The 19,027-nt window shown below is 47.0% G+C and overlaps 1 protein-coding gene across 1 annotated transcript in view; it reads left to right on the forward strand.

Annotated features, from left to right (window-relative positions):
- Positions 1 to 1,200: 1,200 nt before the first annotated feature.
- PNPLA1 (patatin like phospholipase domain containing 1) overlaps positions 1,201 to 19,027 on the forward strand; it is a 43,645-nt gene continuing 25,818 nt past the window's right edge. The window contains exon 1 of the mRNA XM_003818910.5: positions 1,201 to 1,813. Coding sequence (XP_003818958.2) covers positions 1,609 to 1,813 — 205 coding nt within the window. The 5' untranslated portion in view covers positions 1,201 to 1,608. The remainder of the gene's footprint in view (positions 1,814 to 19,027) is intronic.

A 19,027-nucleotide genomic window follows, 5' to 3' on the forward strand; every position in this document is an offset into this window, starting at 1 on the left:
CCTTCCAGGGAGGGGGCAGGGTCTCTGCTGTCCAAAAGCTGACTGGACTCCACCCTGACACACCCACCCCCACCCCAGCAGTATGCCTCAGATATCTGCACACACATGCACACATGCATACACACGCATGTACGCACACACACTTTATCTAATCTAAAGCTCTCTTTTCAACCTGAGGCAATGATATGCCTGGAATTACCTACCCAAGACAGAAAACTCCCTCCTAACTGAAGCCTGGCCTTGCTCTCACTGTGGAATTCCCATGCAGATAAGTGAGTCCACCAGAATGGTGCAAGCTCCCCAGAAGCGGGGAAGCCACTGATGTCACATCCTGGATTGGCACTTGGTGGAGGCCTTGGTGTCTTGATTCTGATTCTGGTCCTGTTGCTGTGTGGTCTTTGAGGGGAGCGGGAGACGCCATCTTGCCTACTTTGTTATATCTCCATGAGGGGACATTTTGTGGGTGTGAGAACCACTCCTCCCCATCAGGACCACATGATACAGCCCCTCAGGGGGCAGAACCGCAGCCCCTGGAGCGAACCCTGGTCCTCTCACACCACCTCCCTTACCAAAACGTCTCTCTGCCCTGACCCCGACGTCCCCACAGGTGACCTCCCCAGCTGCTCCTCCTTGGGGTTAAACATTGCTATCTCAAACTTCTCATTTCTGAGCGGGAAGAAGAACACGCAACACGAAGCCTCACACACTTAGAATGATCTAGATTTCAGGTTGATTTCTTCCTGCACACTTAGAAGATAGCATGAGGGCTTGGGGCTTGTCGAGAGGGCACTGCCCAAGGTCACAGGGTCAGTGAAGGGCCCAGGAGAAGAAACAGAGAGAGGTGCAGAGGCGGTGGTGGGTGGGGCCGCCAAAGTCCCACTTCTCTTAAAATTTTACCCAGGGCCGATGCTAACATGTAAATAAACAAGTGAATAAACAAAGGGGTGTTTATGTAAGAAAAACAAATAAAAATGCTTGTGTAACACATCACACATACCACATAGCCTGAAGGAGCCCAGGAGGGGCATCTCTTTTGGGGGACCCGTCCAAAAGAGACGGGGTAGGCACCGTCCTCCTGGAGGGAGGCGGGCTTGGAAGCCCTTCACTGCCGCAGCAGCATGTTGGGGAGGGAGGTGTCCACCGATAACCATCACGGAGGTTTTGCAACTGAATGTTGCAGCTGAGGGCTGGGCAGAGCCCGCCTCCTTGGGCATGGCCCTGTGCTGGGGAGCAGTGAATGCGCCCTGGTATACCATGGATGGGCAGAGGGCTGAGGATCCCGTGCCCGAGATGAATCTAGCCAAGAAATGAAGCCAGTGGGGGGCTCACGGGACCAGGACCCTGCTCACACACCGGGGGAGCCTTCTGCATCTCATCCTGGGGCCCCTTTCCAACCTTTGGAGTTGCCTCCTGGCGGAGCTTAACAGGCTGAGGCAGCTTCCTGAGCAGCCTGTGGTTGCTCCAGCCGGGTAGAGACAGCCACATTCCAAGCTCCAGGGTGGCAGGGAAGCTGGGTAGGGAGTTCCTACAGGGAGCGGCAGCCCAGGCTCGGGCAGGCAAGTGCTGAAGGGTGGCTCCGCCTTCCGCAGAAAGCCAGAGGCCGAGGAGATGGAAGAACAGGTGTTCAAGGGGGACCCGGACACCCCTCACTCCATCTCCTTCTCGGGCAGTGGATTCCTCTCCTTCTACCAGGCGGGGGCCGTGGACGCCCTGCGGGACCTGGCCCCCCGGATGCTGGAAACAGCCCACCGCTTTGCAGGGACATCGGCAGGTGCTGTGATCGCCGCCCTGGCCATCTGCGGGATTGAAATGGGTGAGGCCTGTGTTCTGGGTCCCCTGGGAAGTCTCTTGGGGGATTCCATAGAGACAGAAGGAGCGTGAGGGAGGCTGGGGATGCTTTGGGGGACAAAGCCAGGCCTGGGTGGCAGGAAGGGAAGGGAAGAGCTGGTTGGAGTAGGATAGCAGCAGCTGTGACATTTGAAGGTTGGGGTCTGCCAGGCCCCAGTCTCTAACCTGCAGGGTGAGCCTGGACCCCTGTCCCTCTCCCTCAGTGCCCTTACCTGTGAGATGCTCTGTCTCCCAGTGCCTGGGAGAGTAAAGGACAGTATCTCCCTCGAACATCGAACATGGTGCTGTCAGAAGCTACACCACGGCACAGTCATACATTGGGGTTCAGTGTTGCTCCTGCCTGGCCTCTTTCAAAATGCAAATACCCTTGGGAGAGGCAACTCTTCAAATCTCTATCACCCTGATGGGGACGTATTGTCCACCATTTCCAGGTGGCTGGAAAGATGAACGCCCTGAGGCTGGAGGGGTAGACAGGAGGGAGCCCAGAGTGGGAGAAGAATAGGAAGGGGTGGGGAGAGAACACAGAAGCTCTCACTTCACCTTCTGTCCTGCTGGTCCAGGAGCCTCAGTGAGAAGGACTGCTACACTGCTAACCCAGAGAGAGAAACACTGTCCCGGACAGCAGATGCATCTAGCAGCCCCAAGGAACAAGCCCAACAGCCTAGTGAGCTACCTTGGAGGGGCATTTATTCATTTACAGAGCTCCTATTCTAGACAGAGCTCTGTTCCAGGCACTGAGGACAAGGTCCCCGCCCTTGTGGAGCAGAAATTCTAGAGAAAAGAAACAGATAATAAACATTCAAACAAGGCACCTTCTAGTGTAAGGTCGGGAAGTGATATGATCTATTAATAAAATTAAAGCAGGAAAGGAACTGAGAATAAAATGGAGACTATTTCAGGAAGGTGGTCAGGGAAGCCTTTCTGAAGAGGTGACATTCAAGCCTAGAGCTGGGTATAGTGATAGAACAAGCTACTGGGAGCTCCTGAAAAGGAGAATTCCTGGTGGAGGAGCAGCCACGAAGCCTGTGGTGTGGAAAAGGTGGTGGGAGGTCAACAGGGGCCAGGTCATGTGGCCTTAGCCACAAGCTCTGATCTCACCTAAGGGAGGGGGAGCACAGATGGCTGTGACAGCAAGTGGGGAGGGGGCAGAGGGCGTGAGCTCCTCAGGTGGGATCCCAGCTCTGCCATTTCATGATGCATGCCTGAAGTAAGTTATTGAACGTTCTGCGCCTCTGTTTCTCCGTCCACAAAAGGGAGCTCCTAATAGCGCCTAGTTCCCGGCATTGTTACAGCAGCGGTCTCCAGTTGACACCAGCGACTGGTTTTGTGGAAGACAATTTTTCCACACACCAGGGTTGGTGGGGGATGGTTTCAGAATGATTCAAGCGCATTACATTTGTTGTGCACTTTACTTCTATTATCATTATGTTTGAATATATAATGAAATAATTATACAACTCACCGTAAGGTAGAATCAGAGCCCTGAGCTTGTTTTCCTGCAAGTAGGCAGTCCCATCTGAGGGTGATGGGAGACAGTGACAGATCATTAGGCATTAGATTCTCATAAGGAGTGCACAACCTAGATCCCTCCCATGCACAGTTCACAATAAGGTTCACGCTCCTATAAGAATCTAATGCTGCCACTGATCTGACAGGACGTGGAGCTCAGGCGGTAATGTGAGTGATGGGGAGCCGCTGTAAATACAGAAGAAGCTTCACCTGCTGCTTACCTCCTGCTGTGCGGCCTGGTTCCTAACAGGCCACAGACCCGGGGCCATGGCCTGGGGGTTGGGAACCCCTGGTTATAGGATTGGCTGAGCTAATATGAATACCTGCTTAGAACAATACCTGGCATATGGCAAGTGTTGAGAATGTGGCAACCATCTGATCAGGCTTCTCAAGATCTCTGAACGATGGGCAGAGTGTGTTTGAGGGAGCAAGGTGGAAACTAGATAAGGGAAGAGATTGGATTCAGGACGTGCTTTGAAAGTAGAGCCAGTGAGACTTTCTGAAGGGCCGGCTGGGCTGTGTGAGGGAGAGCCTGCAGATAATAGCCCCCTCCCAGCCCAAGCAGGGTGCCTTCCTGGCTGGGGACCTCTATGCTGGGTGGAAAGTCTTTATTTTAAAGAATAATAGTAATGCCCATTCACTGAGTACCTCTAATATATAATATATCTTTTTCTTTTTAATGTCTCACAAGTAATAAACACATTTTTCTCACTGGACAAAATTCAAACAGTGCGAAAGTGTATAGAGTAAAAGTAGAAAATAGAGGCCAGTCGCAATGGCTCATGCCTGTAATCCCAGCACTTTGGAAGGCTGAGACAGGTGGATCAGGGGTTCAAGACCAGCCTGGCCAAATGGCAAAACCCCTTCTCTACTAAAAAAATACAAAAATTAGCCAGGCGTGGTGGTGCACACCTGTAGTCCCAGCTACTCAGGAGGCTGAGGTGGGAGATTGCTTGAACTCCAGAGGCAGAGGTTGCAGTGAGATCGCACTACTACACTCCAGCCTGGGTAACAAAGCCAGACTCTGTCTCAGATAAATAAATAAATAAATAAATAAATAAATAAATAAATAGTAGAAAGAAAGCCTCCATTTGCCTGGCTGCCCCTAATCCCCCCCTCCCTCCTCTAGCCAGTGTTAAGGGCTAGGCATGGATCTTTCCAGATCTTTTTAATGCACAGTCTTCCTTGAATGTAGCCGTTAATGGCTCTTCCCCACTGAACTCCAGGCCTTCAGAATGGGGATAGGGTGACAGCCCCCACTCTGTCCTGGAGTCACCGAATTCCTGCCTTGGAAACACCTGGTGCAGGGATTCTCTCTCCTTTTCCGGGCGCCTGCGTTGCTCATCTGCTCCATTACCCTCACTCTTCTGTCTTTATGTCATCTTAAAATACAGCATCTGGGTGCAGTGGCTCATGCCTGTGATCCCAGCGCTTTGAGAGGCCAAGGCAGGAAGATTGTGTGTGGGTCCAGGAGTTCAAGACAAGCCTGGATAGTACAGGAAGACCCCATCACAAAAAAAAAAAAAAAAAAAAGATGAAGAAAGAAAGAAAAGATTTTTCAGACCTAATTTAATTCATTCAGTTTGATGAATACTGCTGCAAACCTACTTGGCCAGGCTGTGATGGTCATGGACGGCAGTGGTAGGAACTAAAACCTGTAAAAAGGACATCAAGCAGTGGGGTGTAATCAAGGACTAGACTGTGGGCTGCTAGTAATTATCGCAGAAGTCCAGGGAAGGGTGAGGGAGGTATGTGTGGGACTCACGCTGTCCGCTCAGCAGCATGTTTATGAGACTTGTCAATGTCACTCCAGTCTAGTTCATTCACTCATTTTAACTGCCATACAATTTACTCTTAACTAGCACTTCCTTTTATATCAGGCACCGTTCTACCTCTGGCATATTAACTTGTTCAGTCCTCACAACAGCCCTCCCAGGTGAAAACTGTTATTATCCCCATTTTACAGAGGAGGAAACTGAGTCACAGAAAATTTAAATAACTTGCCTATAGTCACACAGATAGCACTTGGTAAAGCTAGAATTTGAACTCAGTCTGGCCAGAGTCTACATTCTTATCCTTTAAATTGCCCTGCTTAACAATGCGATGTTAAGGGGTGAGGAGGCAGGGTCGGGGAGTCTCTCTGAACAGGTGGAATTTCCACACAGACCTGACGTGGGTAAGGGAATGAGCCCAAGAATATCTTGGGAAGAACATTCTACGCAGAAGCAAAAGTCTCATCGTTAGTTAGAAGCCGAAAAGGAACCAGGGCTAGATCTCCGGTTTTTCTTCAAGTCTCTGCATTCCTATGCCACAGTACAGTTAGTCATTTTATTGATGGATCTGACCAGTTTCCTTGTTGTTACAACCATCCTTGTTTGTGTCTCCCATGCTCACATGACATGTATATCATTCTAGGGTATTTGTGTCATTAACTTTGTTAATGACTTTGATAAGTTACTCTCCAAAGCAGTTGTACCAATTTAATCACAAGCAGCAGATATGAGTTCTAATTTCCCCACAATGTCACACTTGAAAATCTTATGCCAACCGAATAAATGTGAAATTGTGTCTCATCTACTGTATTTAATCTACCTATCCTGACTGCTAGTGATGTTCAGCATCCCCATGTACTTATTGACCACTAGACGTTTCCTCTTCTGTACTGTGCCTGCTCACCACCTTTCCCTGTTTTTTCCTACTGAGTTATCTTTTTCCTTTAATGTGTGGGTGTTCTTTATATATTCTGTACACTTATCTTTCACCAGTTATGCACAATGCACCTCTCTTTTCCCACTCTATTTCTTGTATTTTTATTTTGCTTCGATGTCTTTTGTTATTCAGATTTTAATTTTAATGCTGTCAAATGTATCCATCTTTTCATCTTACAACTTGGGTTTTGTTTTGTTTTGTTTTTGAGACTAGGTCTCATCCTGTCACCCACATCGGAGTGCAGTGGCACATTCATGGCTCACTGTAGCCTCGAACTCCTAGGCTCAAGTGATCCTCCTGCATCAGCCTCCTGAGTAGCTGGGACCACAGGTGCGTGCCACCACGCCCGGCTAATTTTTAAAATTTTTTTGTAGAGTCAGGGTCTCACTATGTTCCCCAGGCTGGTCTTGAACTCCTGGGTTCAAGCAATCCTCCTTCCTCAGCCTCCCAAAATGCAAGAGTTACAGGCGTAAACCAGTGCGCCTGGCCATCCTCTTATAATTTGTGTTTTAAAATATCTTTATTACAATGATTTCTTCTACGTTGTCTTTCAAAAGTTTTAAAATTTTCATATTTAGGTTAATTCCTCAGGAATTTATTTTGTTGATGGTTGAGGTAGAGATCTAATTTTTAAATTGTTTTGCCATGTGATAGCCAATTAGAGGCTATCTCCACACTTACTTGAAATGCTGCTTCTGGAATATTCAAGTGTCTCTTCTATTCTGTTGGCTAATTTGTCTATTTCTGTTTTAATCATTATAGTCTTATAATAAAGGGTTCATCACATATGACAAGCAATCTCCTCCTCTTCTTCCTCCTTTTTTCTTCTTCAGATATTGCCTCCATTATGTTTGGCCCTTTCCCTGCCCCATGTGAAAAGCTCTGCCGGGCTTTCGACTGAAATTGCATCTTTCCATTTGTAGATATAGTTGATCTTTCTATTCTGGTCTTTTTGTGTCCTTCAGTAAAGATTTTGTGTGTTTTATTAGATTTACTTTTCCCTTGTGGTTTTATTTTTTATTGCTACGGGAAATGGGATCTTTTTTACCTATGGCATTTTCTTTCTTTCTTTCTTTTTTTCTTTTGAGACAGAGTCTCGCTCTGTTGCCCAGGCTGACATGCAGTGGTGTGATCTCGGCTTACTGCAACCTCCGCCTCCCGGGTTCAAGAGATTCTCCTGCCTCAGCCTCCCGAGTAGCTGGGCTTACAGGCACCCACCACCACGCCCAGCTAATTTTTGTATTTTTAGTAGAGACAGGGTTTCACCACGTTGGTCAGGCTGGTCTCGAACTCCTCACCTTAAGCAATCCACCCACCTCGGCCTCCCAAAGTGCTGGGATTACAAGTGTGAGCCACCACACCCAGCTAGCATTTTCTGAGGCTCTTCTCAAGGCCATGTCCCCACTTTTGTAGCCAGTTTGGGGCTTTTCTATCCTGAGATCCTGTGTTTTTTTCCTGTGAAAGCTGAGGTGGCAGAGGTGCAACTTCTGGCATGTATGCCCAGTTCTGTGACTAGGCCAGTTCAAGGCACATGAAAATGTTGTAAAAGCACTTAACATAGTGCCTGGTTTTTACTAGAGATGTGGTAACCTTCATTAATCCATTCATTCACCTAGGAGGGGTGGTCTCCGTGATTGCCACTGGGGGATCCAGAATTTCCAATCTTGTCAGAAGTGGGATTGGAAACGTGCCTCAAAGCTGCATTTGCATAATTTTGAAAAACAAAGTGTTTCTTATGGAAGAATAGTGATTTGGCAGACTTAAAACCCTACTCCCACTTAAGCTACTTCTTGGCACCTTTCTCCCCATAAAACCTGGCAAGCCAATCTGTCCGTCCCTTCCTTCCTTTCTTCGTTCGTTCGTTCCTTCCTTCCTTCCTTCCTTCCTTCCGTGTTAGTTGAGCACATACTAGGCCCTGCAGAGGATGCGAAGATACAACACAAAATGAAACTCTGATCTTGCTGCAAGGAGCTTACAGTCCACTCAAACTTAAAGGCAGCTACCAAACAGTTATAATGCAAGAAAGTTCCTATTGAATGTTAGAGAATTATAAGGCATAGGAGTGCAGAGGGATGGAGAAAACACTTCCAAACATGGAAGGCCTCATAGAAGCGGCATTTGAGCTAGTCCATGCTTGAAATGTGAGTAGAAGTTGGACAGGTAGAGACAGGTTGGGCAGGAACCAAGGCTTCCAGCAAGGACATAGCATGACAACACGACAAAGCCACACAGTGGGGAAACATGATGCCTCCAGAGCATGGTAAACAGTGCAAGTCAACTGACGTCAGGAGTTGAAAGGCGTTGCCTTTCCGTGGTCCAAGAGCCCCCTGCCATGTCTGCACTCCAGCTAGTCGGAAAGGGAAAAGGGAAGGGCACAGTCCTTTAGAGCAGGACTTGGAGGTAACACATGTCCCGTCAGCTACATCCCATGGATTGGAATTTAGTCACATGGTCACACCTGACTGCAAGAGAACCCAGGAAATGTAGACTTTATTTTTGGGAGGCCATGTGGCCAGCTAAAAATTGGAGGTTCGATTACAAAGGAAGAAGGGGAGAATGGGTATTGGGGACAACCAGCAGTCTCTGTTGCAACAACCATAATCAATGGCATGAGGATCCTGGAGAAACTCTGCCCCTGCCTGAGACCAAAACCATGACTTCCTAATCACAAAGTTGGCCAGATGCAGTGGCTCGTGCCTGTGAGCCCAGAATTATGGGAGGCTGAGGCGGGAGAATTGCTTAAGGCCAAGAGTTTGAGGCCAGACTGGGCAACAAAGTGAGACCCTGTTTCTACAAAAAATAAAATAATTAGCCAGGTGTGGTGACCTGTCCCTATAGTCCCAGCTACTCAGGAGGCTGGGGTGGGAGGATCACTTGAGCCCAGGAGTTTGAGGCTGCAGTGAACTATGATTCTGCCATTGCACTCCAGCCTGGGTGACAGAGAGAGACCATGTCTCTAAAAACAAACAAACAATCACAAAGCCAAGTCCAGTTTGTTGTCTGGGAAAGGGCTCAGCTCTGGCCCACCAGCAGCTGCCCCTGTGGCAGTGGGAGCATGAGTGCCTCAGTCTTGCAGCAGGGGGCCTGGGCAATGCACCATGGCACCTACTGTGTCTCCTGCCTAGAATGACCCTCTGCCCCCCTTTCAGAGAGAAAACCTCCTCCCCAGACCCCATCCCATTTTATCCCACTCCATCTCTCTTTTCCATGATGTCTAGTTTGCCCATAAAATCTGCCCACATATTCTAGCATTTGATGTTGTATGGTCTTAACTGTTTCAGATACAGTGTCTCATTTCATCAACTAGATTTGTTGAGCAATCTGAGATCTTGTGGGTCCTATGGCTCCCACAAACTGCTCATAAAACAAGAACTCCTTGATAAACTCCTGGTGTTTGCTGGCTATTGGCCAGTGTGATACTGAATGTGTCTTTGCTATTTGTATTTTGTAGTTTCCCTGGCTCTTGGATAATTTTCTGTAGTTACGGATATGAGATATAACGCTAGAATGTTACAGTGTCAAGGTCAGTAAGTCCAGCTCCCTCATTTTGCAGATAATTGTATTTAGACCCTGGGAGAGACAGTGACTAGTTGGAGGCAGACCTCACTTAAGCCAATAGTTTCCAAACTGTGTTCCAGGGATCCTTAGGGTTCTGCAGATGGGGAGGAAAAGCAGGGGACAGACACGTCTGAAGCCCCGGCTGCACTAGTACAGCCCCGCTGTTGTCCATCTTATACATGGGGGATCTTGCTAAAATTATATGTAAAGAAAATCTTTCAGTAATTTCTTTTAAAGTTTGAGAATCACTGTTTGAGCCCAGTTCCCTCAAGATGCAGACAAGGAGTTTGAGGATCAGATTTTGGCTGAATTACGGTGATGAAATAGATCATTCATTCGCTCATTCATTTTAGGTCCTGGGGATCTGGCAGTGAGCAAAGCAGTGGATGTCCACACTCATGAAGCTGATATTCTCTTGGTGAAATTAAACCATAGAAAATTAAGCATATAAAAAAGGTCAGCATGCGTGCTCAAAGGAGAAGATAAAGCAGGGGAAGGATGGGAGAATGACACAAGGGGCACAGTGTTGGGTGGGCTGGCCAGGGAAGGCCCCTCTGAGGTGGATGAAGCTAGGGAGAGAGCCACGTGCACTGAGGGAAGAGAGTTCCAGGCTGACAGGTCTGCAGGTGTAGTTGCCCCCCGGTGAAAACATGCTTGTGTTCTCAGAAAGGGAGATGGCTTGTCCCTCTGGACGGGAAATGGGCTTCAAAGGGATCTTGCAAAACACATGAGAGGTCCAGAGGAGCCATGTGTTTTGCCCCCTGCCCCGCAAATGTGTGCACAACAGGGCCCAGCACAACTTCTCCCATGGAGACAGAGCACTGGAGAAGTGTTTTGGTCGGCCTCCCACACTAGGGCCAGTGCTACCTTTGGCAGCTCCTGCCCGCCCAGTAACTGAAATTCTCCTGGGGCCCTGGAGCTGAGGCTGGCTGGTTATTGTCATTGATAGGTGGCTCAAGGTGTATTCTGGTCCACTGGGGCTGGCACTGGGGAGTCAAGACTTCCTCTGTGAGAACCTCGCTTTAGTAACTCCTTTCCTTGGTCACTCATGCACCTATCTTTGTCACTCAGTTGAGGAATGAGACATAGCCAGGATTAGTGGAGAATAGAGTTCCCAGGAAGGAGGAGGGCTAGGGCTGAACTTCCAACTCTGCCCCCAAGTTCTGTGGGTTCTTGGCTGGCCAGGGACCCATCTCGCCCTTGGTTTTGCCATCTGTAACTTGGGTGATTGGAAACACATCCCTTGGACATTATGGTGAAAGACAAAAGAAGTCATGGATGCATTCCTGGCCCAGTGCTTGGCAAATATTAGTCACAAAATAAGTCTTTGAAGAATGAATGTTGAATGAATGGATGAATACGTGAAAAGAAAATTACCTTGAAATAGAAAAGCATAGATAAAGCAGCACTTTCCAAAGTCAAGAATGTCCCAGAGAACAAATTAAACTTTATTAAAACAAACAGGCTGGGCGCGGTGGCTCACGCCTGTAATCCCAGCACTTTGGGAGGCCGAGGCAGGCAGATCACGAGGTCAGGAGATCAAGACCATCCTGGCCAACACGGTGAAACCCTGTCTCTACTAAAAATACAAAAATTAGCCAGGCGTGGTGGTGCATGCCTGTAGTTGTAGCTACTCGGGAGGCTGAGGCAGGAGAATTGTGTGAACCCGGGAGGCGGAGGTTGCAGTAAACCAATATTGCACCACTGCACTCCAGCCTGGCAACACAGCAAGACTCCATCTCAAAAAACAAAAACAAAAACATAGATGACTGGAATCCAGCCTAGTCTGAGCAATGTTTTTCATGGTAATTGTGAGCTCATCTGCACAAGGACTTGGTTTTTTTGCAGGAATTCTGTGTGGCCCTGGCAGTGGAAGGACCCATCTCAGCTAGTTTACATTGGCTCCGGCCAAACACCCTAGGATTATTGCTGACTTGGGACCAATTTTCATGTTAATTACTCTGTAGGTTGTATCAATTCAAGCTCTAAACCATATGTAATACAGATTTGGGTCTTTCATTTTTTATGGGAAGCTGTGTTTTTTCACCCAGATCCCTGGGCAGACACAAGCCACTGGCACCTTTTAATAGCCCAGCAGCCTTTGGAGGGTCCTAGCTTTAAGCAGAGGTCTCAGTTCACCCAGCCCAAGAACGCAGTCCCTGTCCCTGCCAGTTTCTTGTCTGATAACAGTCCCCACAGTTACCACATCATCAGCTTTCCTTCTCATGCCACTGGCTTTCAGTTCCCTCTTCATTTCTTCCTTTCTTGTGAGTTCAATCATGTCTTATAACTTTGTTTTATATTGTATTTAATATTGGGCTTTTCGTTGTTATTGTTGTTGTTGTTCGAGACAGGGTCTTTCTCTGTCACCTAGGCTGGAGTGCAGAGGCGCCATCATAGCTCACTCTAACCTTGAATTCCTGGGCTCAAGCGATCCTCCTGCTTCAGCCTCCTGAGTAGTTGGGACTATAAGCACGTGCCACCATGTCTGGCTAATTTTTAAAATTTTTTTTGTAAAGACAGGGTCTCACTATGTTACCCACATTAGTCTCGAACTCCTGGCCTCAATCAATCCGCCTGCCTCCGGCTCCCACATTGCTGGGATTGCAGGCATGAGCCATGGCACCTGATCTCTTGTTTCTGAAGCTGGAAAGGTTCCTCTTTAGCTCAGCCCACCATACTACTGGAGCTGGAAGTCTCTCCAGTGTTCCTTAATACATGAATGAGAACCTCCATTTTTCCCTGGTGCAGGTGTGTGGGTGAGTGTGAGTGGGTGTGTACGTGTATATGTTGCCCAGATGTAACTTGGATTTCAGTCCTGGCTGCTGGGTACACTTTCAGAATCAAAATGTCTTCATTAAAAATCACTCCCAAAATTAGTTATCTGAGATGGCAGTGTTTTCTGTAAAAAGGTATTCTGCTCAAATTCCCATCCTAGTGTCTTTTGAATAACAGCTATTTACCAAGCACTTAGAATGTGCCAGGTCCCGTGCTAAGTGCTTCATATGCATCATTTACTCTAATCCCCTCACAACCCTATGAAGCAGACACTATATTTATACTCACTTTACAAATGAGGAAACAGGGATTTAGAGAGATTAGATAATTTTCCCAGGTTTATACAACAGAGCCAAGACTGGGATTTCTCTAAATGTCTACATTCTACATCCTCTCTAATCATGATTTCAGAAATTGCTTTGCAAGCAACATGACAGCTTTCTTGTTACACTCCATGTGTCAAGCAATTATTTATACATTGGTTAAGAAAGTGAGATCTGGCCGGGTGCGTGGCTCACACCTGTAGTCCCAGCACTTTGGGAGGCCAAGGCAAGTGGATCACCTGAGGTCAGGAGTTTGAGACTAGCCTGGCCAACATGGTGAAACCTTGTCTCTACTAAAAATACAAAAAATTAACCGGGCATGGTGGTAGGCATCTGTAATCCCAGCTACTCGGGGGGCTGAAGCAGGAGAATCACTTGAATCCAGGAGGTGGGGAGGTTGCAGTGAGCCGAGATCGCACCATTGCACTCCAGCCTGGGCAATAAAAGTGAAACTCTGTGAAAGAAAGAAAGAAAGAAAGAAAGAAAGAAAGAAAGAAAGAAAGAAAGAAAGAAAGAAAGAAAGAAAGAAAGAAAGAAAGAAAGAAAGAAAGAGAGAAAGAAAGAGACAGAGAGAAAGAAAGAAAGAAAGAAAGAAGGAAGAAAGGAAGGAAGGAAGGAAGGGAAGGAAGGAAGGAAGGAAGGAAAGAAAGAAAGAAAGAGAGAAAGAAAGAGACAGAGAGAAAGAAAGAAAGAAAGAAGGAAGAAAGGAAGGAAGGAAAGAAAGAAAGAAGGAAAGAAAGAAAGAAAGAAAGAAAGAAAGAAAGAAAGAAAGAAAGATCAAATGGCATGACAAATACAAAAGGACTTTTTATACAATATTATGGAAATGGTGTCATTGTGCGATAGTTGTTGTAACTCCCACTACCATGTTGGAACCAGTATCTTCCATCTCACTCAAAGGAACTTATGCTTTACATGTTTAAACATCTCTATCCAAATGGATAAAGATTCATTTTCCCCAAACAATCCCTTGGACTTTTTAGTAGAAGAACATTGAATGGAAGATCTGGTAAAGCTTTGAATGTGTTGGTTACACAGTAAAAACATCTATTTGGAAAGCAACTCATGTAGGTGACATATGTTAATCCATCCCCCTGGTATCAGCAGGTGCTAACTGAGCCCCTGTGAGTGCCAGACACTGTATCCCTAACAACCTTGCTTGATCTGTGTGTATGTGTGTGTTTTTAATTTAATTTAACTTTTTTGAGACAGAGTCTTGCTCTGTCACCCAGGCTGGAGTGCAGTGACAAGATCTCAGCTCACTGCAACCTCCACCTCCTGGGTTAAAGCAACTCTCCTGCCTCAGCCTCCCAAGTAGCTGGATTACAGGTGCATCCCACCACGTCCAGGTAATTTTTGTATTTTTAGTAGAGATGGGGTTTCACCATCTTGGCCAGGCTGGTCTTGAACCCCTGACCTCGTGATCTGCCCACCTTGGCCTCCCAAAGTGCTGGGATTACAGGCATGAGCCACCGCACCTGACCTGATCTGTGTTTTTTAAAAAATTTAATAATAAACTTTTTATTTTGGAATAATGTCAGCTTCACAGAAACTTTGCTAAAATAGTACAGAGCTCTGCATATCCTTCACCCAGTCTCCCCTAATGTTAACATCTTACATAACCATGGTCCATTTGCCAACACTAAGACATCAATATTGGTACCTTCCTATTAACTATACTGCAGACTTATTAGAATCTCACCAATTTTTCTACTAATGTCTCTTTTCTGTCCCAGAATCCAATCCAGGATTCCACACTGCATTTGGAGGATCCATTTTTAAACCAACTCACTTAGACAGTATTAAAATAGCATTGTTTTCTTTGCTTCACTTTGGCCTCAAATTCAAGAAAGACAGTTGAGCTCTTTTTCCAATTCTAGGGGGAAGACAGCCAAACAAATGGTAAATAAACCTCCAGACTTTTTTTGGTTCCCCTGAGTTAGGAGTTCACCCATGAATCCTGTGGGTAACCCAACTCTGTCCTCATGAAATCACCACGTAAGGAAGAATCTCCTCAGCTGGGCATGGTGGTGCACCTGTAGCCCCAGCTACTCAGGAGGCTGAGGCAGGAGAATCACTTAAGCCCGGGAGTTCAAGTCCAGCCTGGGCAATGTAGTGAGACCCTATCTCTAAAAAAATTAAGAAAGAAAAAACAAAAAAAGAAAGAATCTCCTCCTATGCCCTAGCTCAGAGTCTAGTATGCATCCATGTGGGAACACAAGTTAGAAGCAGGATTGAAAGAGCACACTGCCTGTGGTTTGCCTCATCAGACCTCAAGTCCAGCTGAGTCTTAAGACTAGGGGGTGACTTAGTTCACAGCTGTGGCATCATCCCAGTGTCCCCTTGGTAGTGCATGGAAAATCTGTACGGCAGGATAGGCCACAGCCTAGATGAGAGGCAGAATTAATTTCCACCTTGGAGCAGGGCCCCAAAAGGACTTCTGGGTCCACCAAAGAAAACAGAGAGAAAAGAGCAGGGGCAATGGCCCTGAATACATGATCATTTCCAGGGAACTTTCTAGATGCATTCCCTCTCTGCCTGTTTCACCTCAGAGTGATCAGTAAGAACCTGCAGTGGGATGTTGGAGGTTGTGCCTGGATTCTGGGGGGAAAAGCTCATAGTAGGGTGAGGGCTGAGGCCCCAGGCCCTCTACCTGAGGGCAAGCAAAGAGTCCTGTGGACACCTTGCTAGGAGCACAGGTGATGAATCAGCAGAAGACACTTCTGTTTCCATGACAATTGGATATAAGCCAGTCTGAACTTTTAAATCCAATTATTTAGTAAACTCTTAGGGTTAGAAGAAGGTCTATGTGGAGGATTGTTATTATCAATTAAAAACATTGTTTTGTTTGGTTTGGTTTGAAGTGCTGAATAGGTCAGAGTTGTTTTGCTGTTGGCGAAAGCCTGTAATGCATTTAGGGCAGAGCAGAAAAATGTGAGTTTTCACATACATTCTAGTTCTATTTCTGCAAACAAAAACTGTGTGACCTAGGTCCTAGGGTATGTCCTTCCTTTATCCATCCATCCATCCAACCAGCCATCCAACCATCCATCCACTCATCCATCCATCCATCCATCCATCCATCCATCCATCCATCCGGCTGACATTTACTGAGGCTCATCTTTTTCCTGGGCAAGATTTCTTACCTGTAAAATGTGAGAATTCATTGGGACTTGTATTTCTGACCTAGGATCCCAGAATCTTAGGAGTCTCAGGGCAGTGTTTTGGGGGCTACCTTCCTAAGGTGGGTGGGGCGATGGGACAGTCTCAGAACAGCCTCAACCAAGAACAGCCACATTTTTAGCTGTTTTATATATTGGGTTTCTACTTAAGATTTCTTTCGAACAAAGCCTCCCTTACTGAAAACTCACTGCCCCAGAGGGTCTCTGTAAACCTTCTAGTAGTGACACTGTAGCTTCAAGCCAAATTGTTTTTCAATCAATACCCCTGCAGTGTAGGGCATAGAAATAAAATGGTAAATAAACCAGGGTCACTGCTCCTCGGAGGCTGGCTGTCACTGTGAGGATAAACTGAGATAATAGGTGGGAAAGCCTGCTTAGGGAAACGATTGTTGTTAAGATGATAACAATTATTATTACGTTGGGGTAGGGTGTTCAAGATATACCCACAGGAAAATGCAGATTACAATTCAGTCTGCAATTAGGGACCAGATAGCAGCAGCCAACTCTCAGGTGATCCATGCAGGGATTCTGAGCATTCGTCGGCGCCTCCCCAGGGGCTGCTGCGCCCCCTGCTTCCCGCGCGCCCACCACGCACGCTGCTCTGGGAGCAGGGCCGGCGGCGCCGCCGCCTCGCAGCGATTGGTTGAACCGGAGGTTGTTGCTAGGCTACCAGTGCGCCCTGAGCCTGGGGCCCCGCAGTCCCATCCTCTGTGGCAGATCCATCCCTCACTGCAGACCTAATTCCGGCACCCTGTGAACGGCATCCTCAGCAGCTTAAATTATCAGCCCCAACTGCCCGCCTTTCTGTGATTTTTCATTTAGCAAGAGGCCACGTGGAGTTGGGGAAGAGAAGCCTTCTGTTTTTATCCTCTGGGTCATCTTGAATAGCGACTTCTCTCTCTAGACCTCAGTATCCCGCTTCAGTTTCTGGAGTTCATTCATTCATCCATTATTCATGCCTGCGTGCATGTTTCTTAAGTGCCCACCGTATTCCAGGCACTATATTGAGTGCTAGGGACAAAAGAATGAACAAGACAGAGACCGTCCTTGCCCTGGTGAAGAGGGGAACATTATCCACCTAAACAAATAAAATAAACGCATGTACAATTATCCCTTTTCTTCCCCCTTTGATGATTTTTCTAGCCCCTCTTTCCCCCTACTATATCTGTAGGGTCCCCCAACTTGACAGGAGAGGGAGTGTCCCCCAGTCAGGCCTACACTACTCTGAAACTGGGGTGCACCCTCTTACTCCAAGCTCGTATTTTGCTCTTTTGATTCCACACATGAGCCTGACCACACCTTGATAAGGATGTGGGGGCAGGGATCACTGTCTCCTGTTCAGATGAGCAGTCTGAGAGTCCGAATCATCAAAATGCCTTGTCACATAAGGAATTATTGCCATACCCAATATTTGGTCATTTACTATGTGCTGGCACTTTAAAAGCTGTCTGCCTCATCATAATCCAGTAAGGTAGGTATTCTTATACTAATTTTACAGGCAACAAAGTTGAGGATGAAAGGTGTTATTTAAGTGGCCAGTGATGATCTAGATAGCATGTGGTGAAGCTGGGATTTGAACCAAATCTGCCTGGCTCCAAAGCCTAAGCTCTTTCCAAGAAATGGATGTGGTCATGGAAAGACTCTCTGATCAGCTGGGCACAGTGGCTCATGCCTGTAATCCCCACACTTTGGGAGGCTGAGATGGGAGGATTGCTTGAGCCCAGGAGTTTGAGACCAGCCTTAGCAACACAGTGAGACCCTGTTTCTACAAAATAAAAAGAATTATCTGGTATGGTGGCACATGCTGTAGTTCCAGCTACTCAGGAGGCTGAGGTGGGAGGATCCTTTGAGGAGCCTGGGCAACAGAGGGAGACCCTGTCTCTAAAAAAAAAAGTTTAAATTAAATTTAAAAAAGGAAGACTCTCTGAGTGGCTGAAACTTGGAAACATAGCTTCCAAGTGCCGTTCAAAAATCTCCCAGTCTCAACATCTTTTTACATTTTATTTTTTAGAGGCAGGGTCTCACTCTGTCATCCAGGCTGGAGTGCAGTGGTGCAATCATGGCTCACTGTGGCCTTGACCTTCCGGACTCAAGTGATCCTCCCACCTCAACCTCCTGAGTAGGTGGGACTACAGTGGCATGCCACTATGCCTGGCTAATTTAAATTTTTTTTTTTTTTTTGGTAGAGACAGGGGTCTTGCTAGGTTGCCAGAGCTGATCTCAAACTCCCGGGCTCAAGCGATCCTCCCATCTCAGCCTCCCAATGTGCTGGGATTACAGGCATGAACCACCACACCCAGCATTGACCCAGCATCTTATTTACTTATTTTTCTTGGCACATTAGACTCATAAAACCTGGTGAGCTGACCACAGTAATCAATATTGTTGTTGTCTATCCAATCTTGTTGTCTATCCATCTATCTGGGATGATCTCGCCTTCAAGCTTTTATTGGGTAATTAAGTCAAGTAGCTCTTCCTTGGGGGCATCTCCATTGCTCTCAGGTTTTTATATTCCGTTGCTCACACACTGAGAGCCTTGATGGGCATAGAATATGGCCCATCTCTCCCCTGGAGGAATTTCCAGCCCTCAGGGGAGGTTTCTGAGGAGCTTCCTATGGGCAAAGCTCAGTGACAGGCTATTGTGAGAGGAGGAGGAGAAGCAGATTTACCCTCAGAGAATCCCCTCCTCTGAGTAGAAGTGGATGTGCCTAGAGTGGGCTGAGGGGTGGGAGCAGTCAACCTTGAGTACCCTGATCAGGACACATTGGGTCCGCGGTGCTGCTTCTAATAACCTTGCTGTGGTTAGTGTGGGACTCTGTGTCTCAGAGCCTGGCAGCCTGCAGCTCGGAAGGAGGCCTTTAAATGGGAGAAGGTGCTGGAAAATATGGTAATACATAAAGAAGCTAAATTTATCCCCTTTCTCAGCACCCAGCAATTGCTGTGCTTAACACTTAACTTTCTACCAGCATAGATTTGTTTAACCAGATTAGTTGCTGGGAGAGAGAGAAAGGAGAGAGATAGACAGAGACAGAGACAAAGAGACACAGAGAAAGACAGTCAGAGACTTTGAAGACAGACAGAAACACACACACACACACACACACACACACACACACCCCT

Source organism: Pan paniscus, chromosome 5 (assembly GCF_029289425.2).
Source record: "Pan paniscus chromosome 5, NHGRI_mPanPan1-v2.0_pri, whole genome shotgun sequence".
Taxonomy (NCBI): Eukaryota; Metazoa; Chordata; class Mammalia; order Primates; family Hominidae; genus Pan; species Pan paniscus.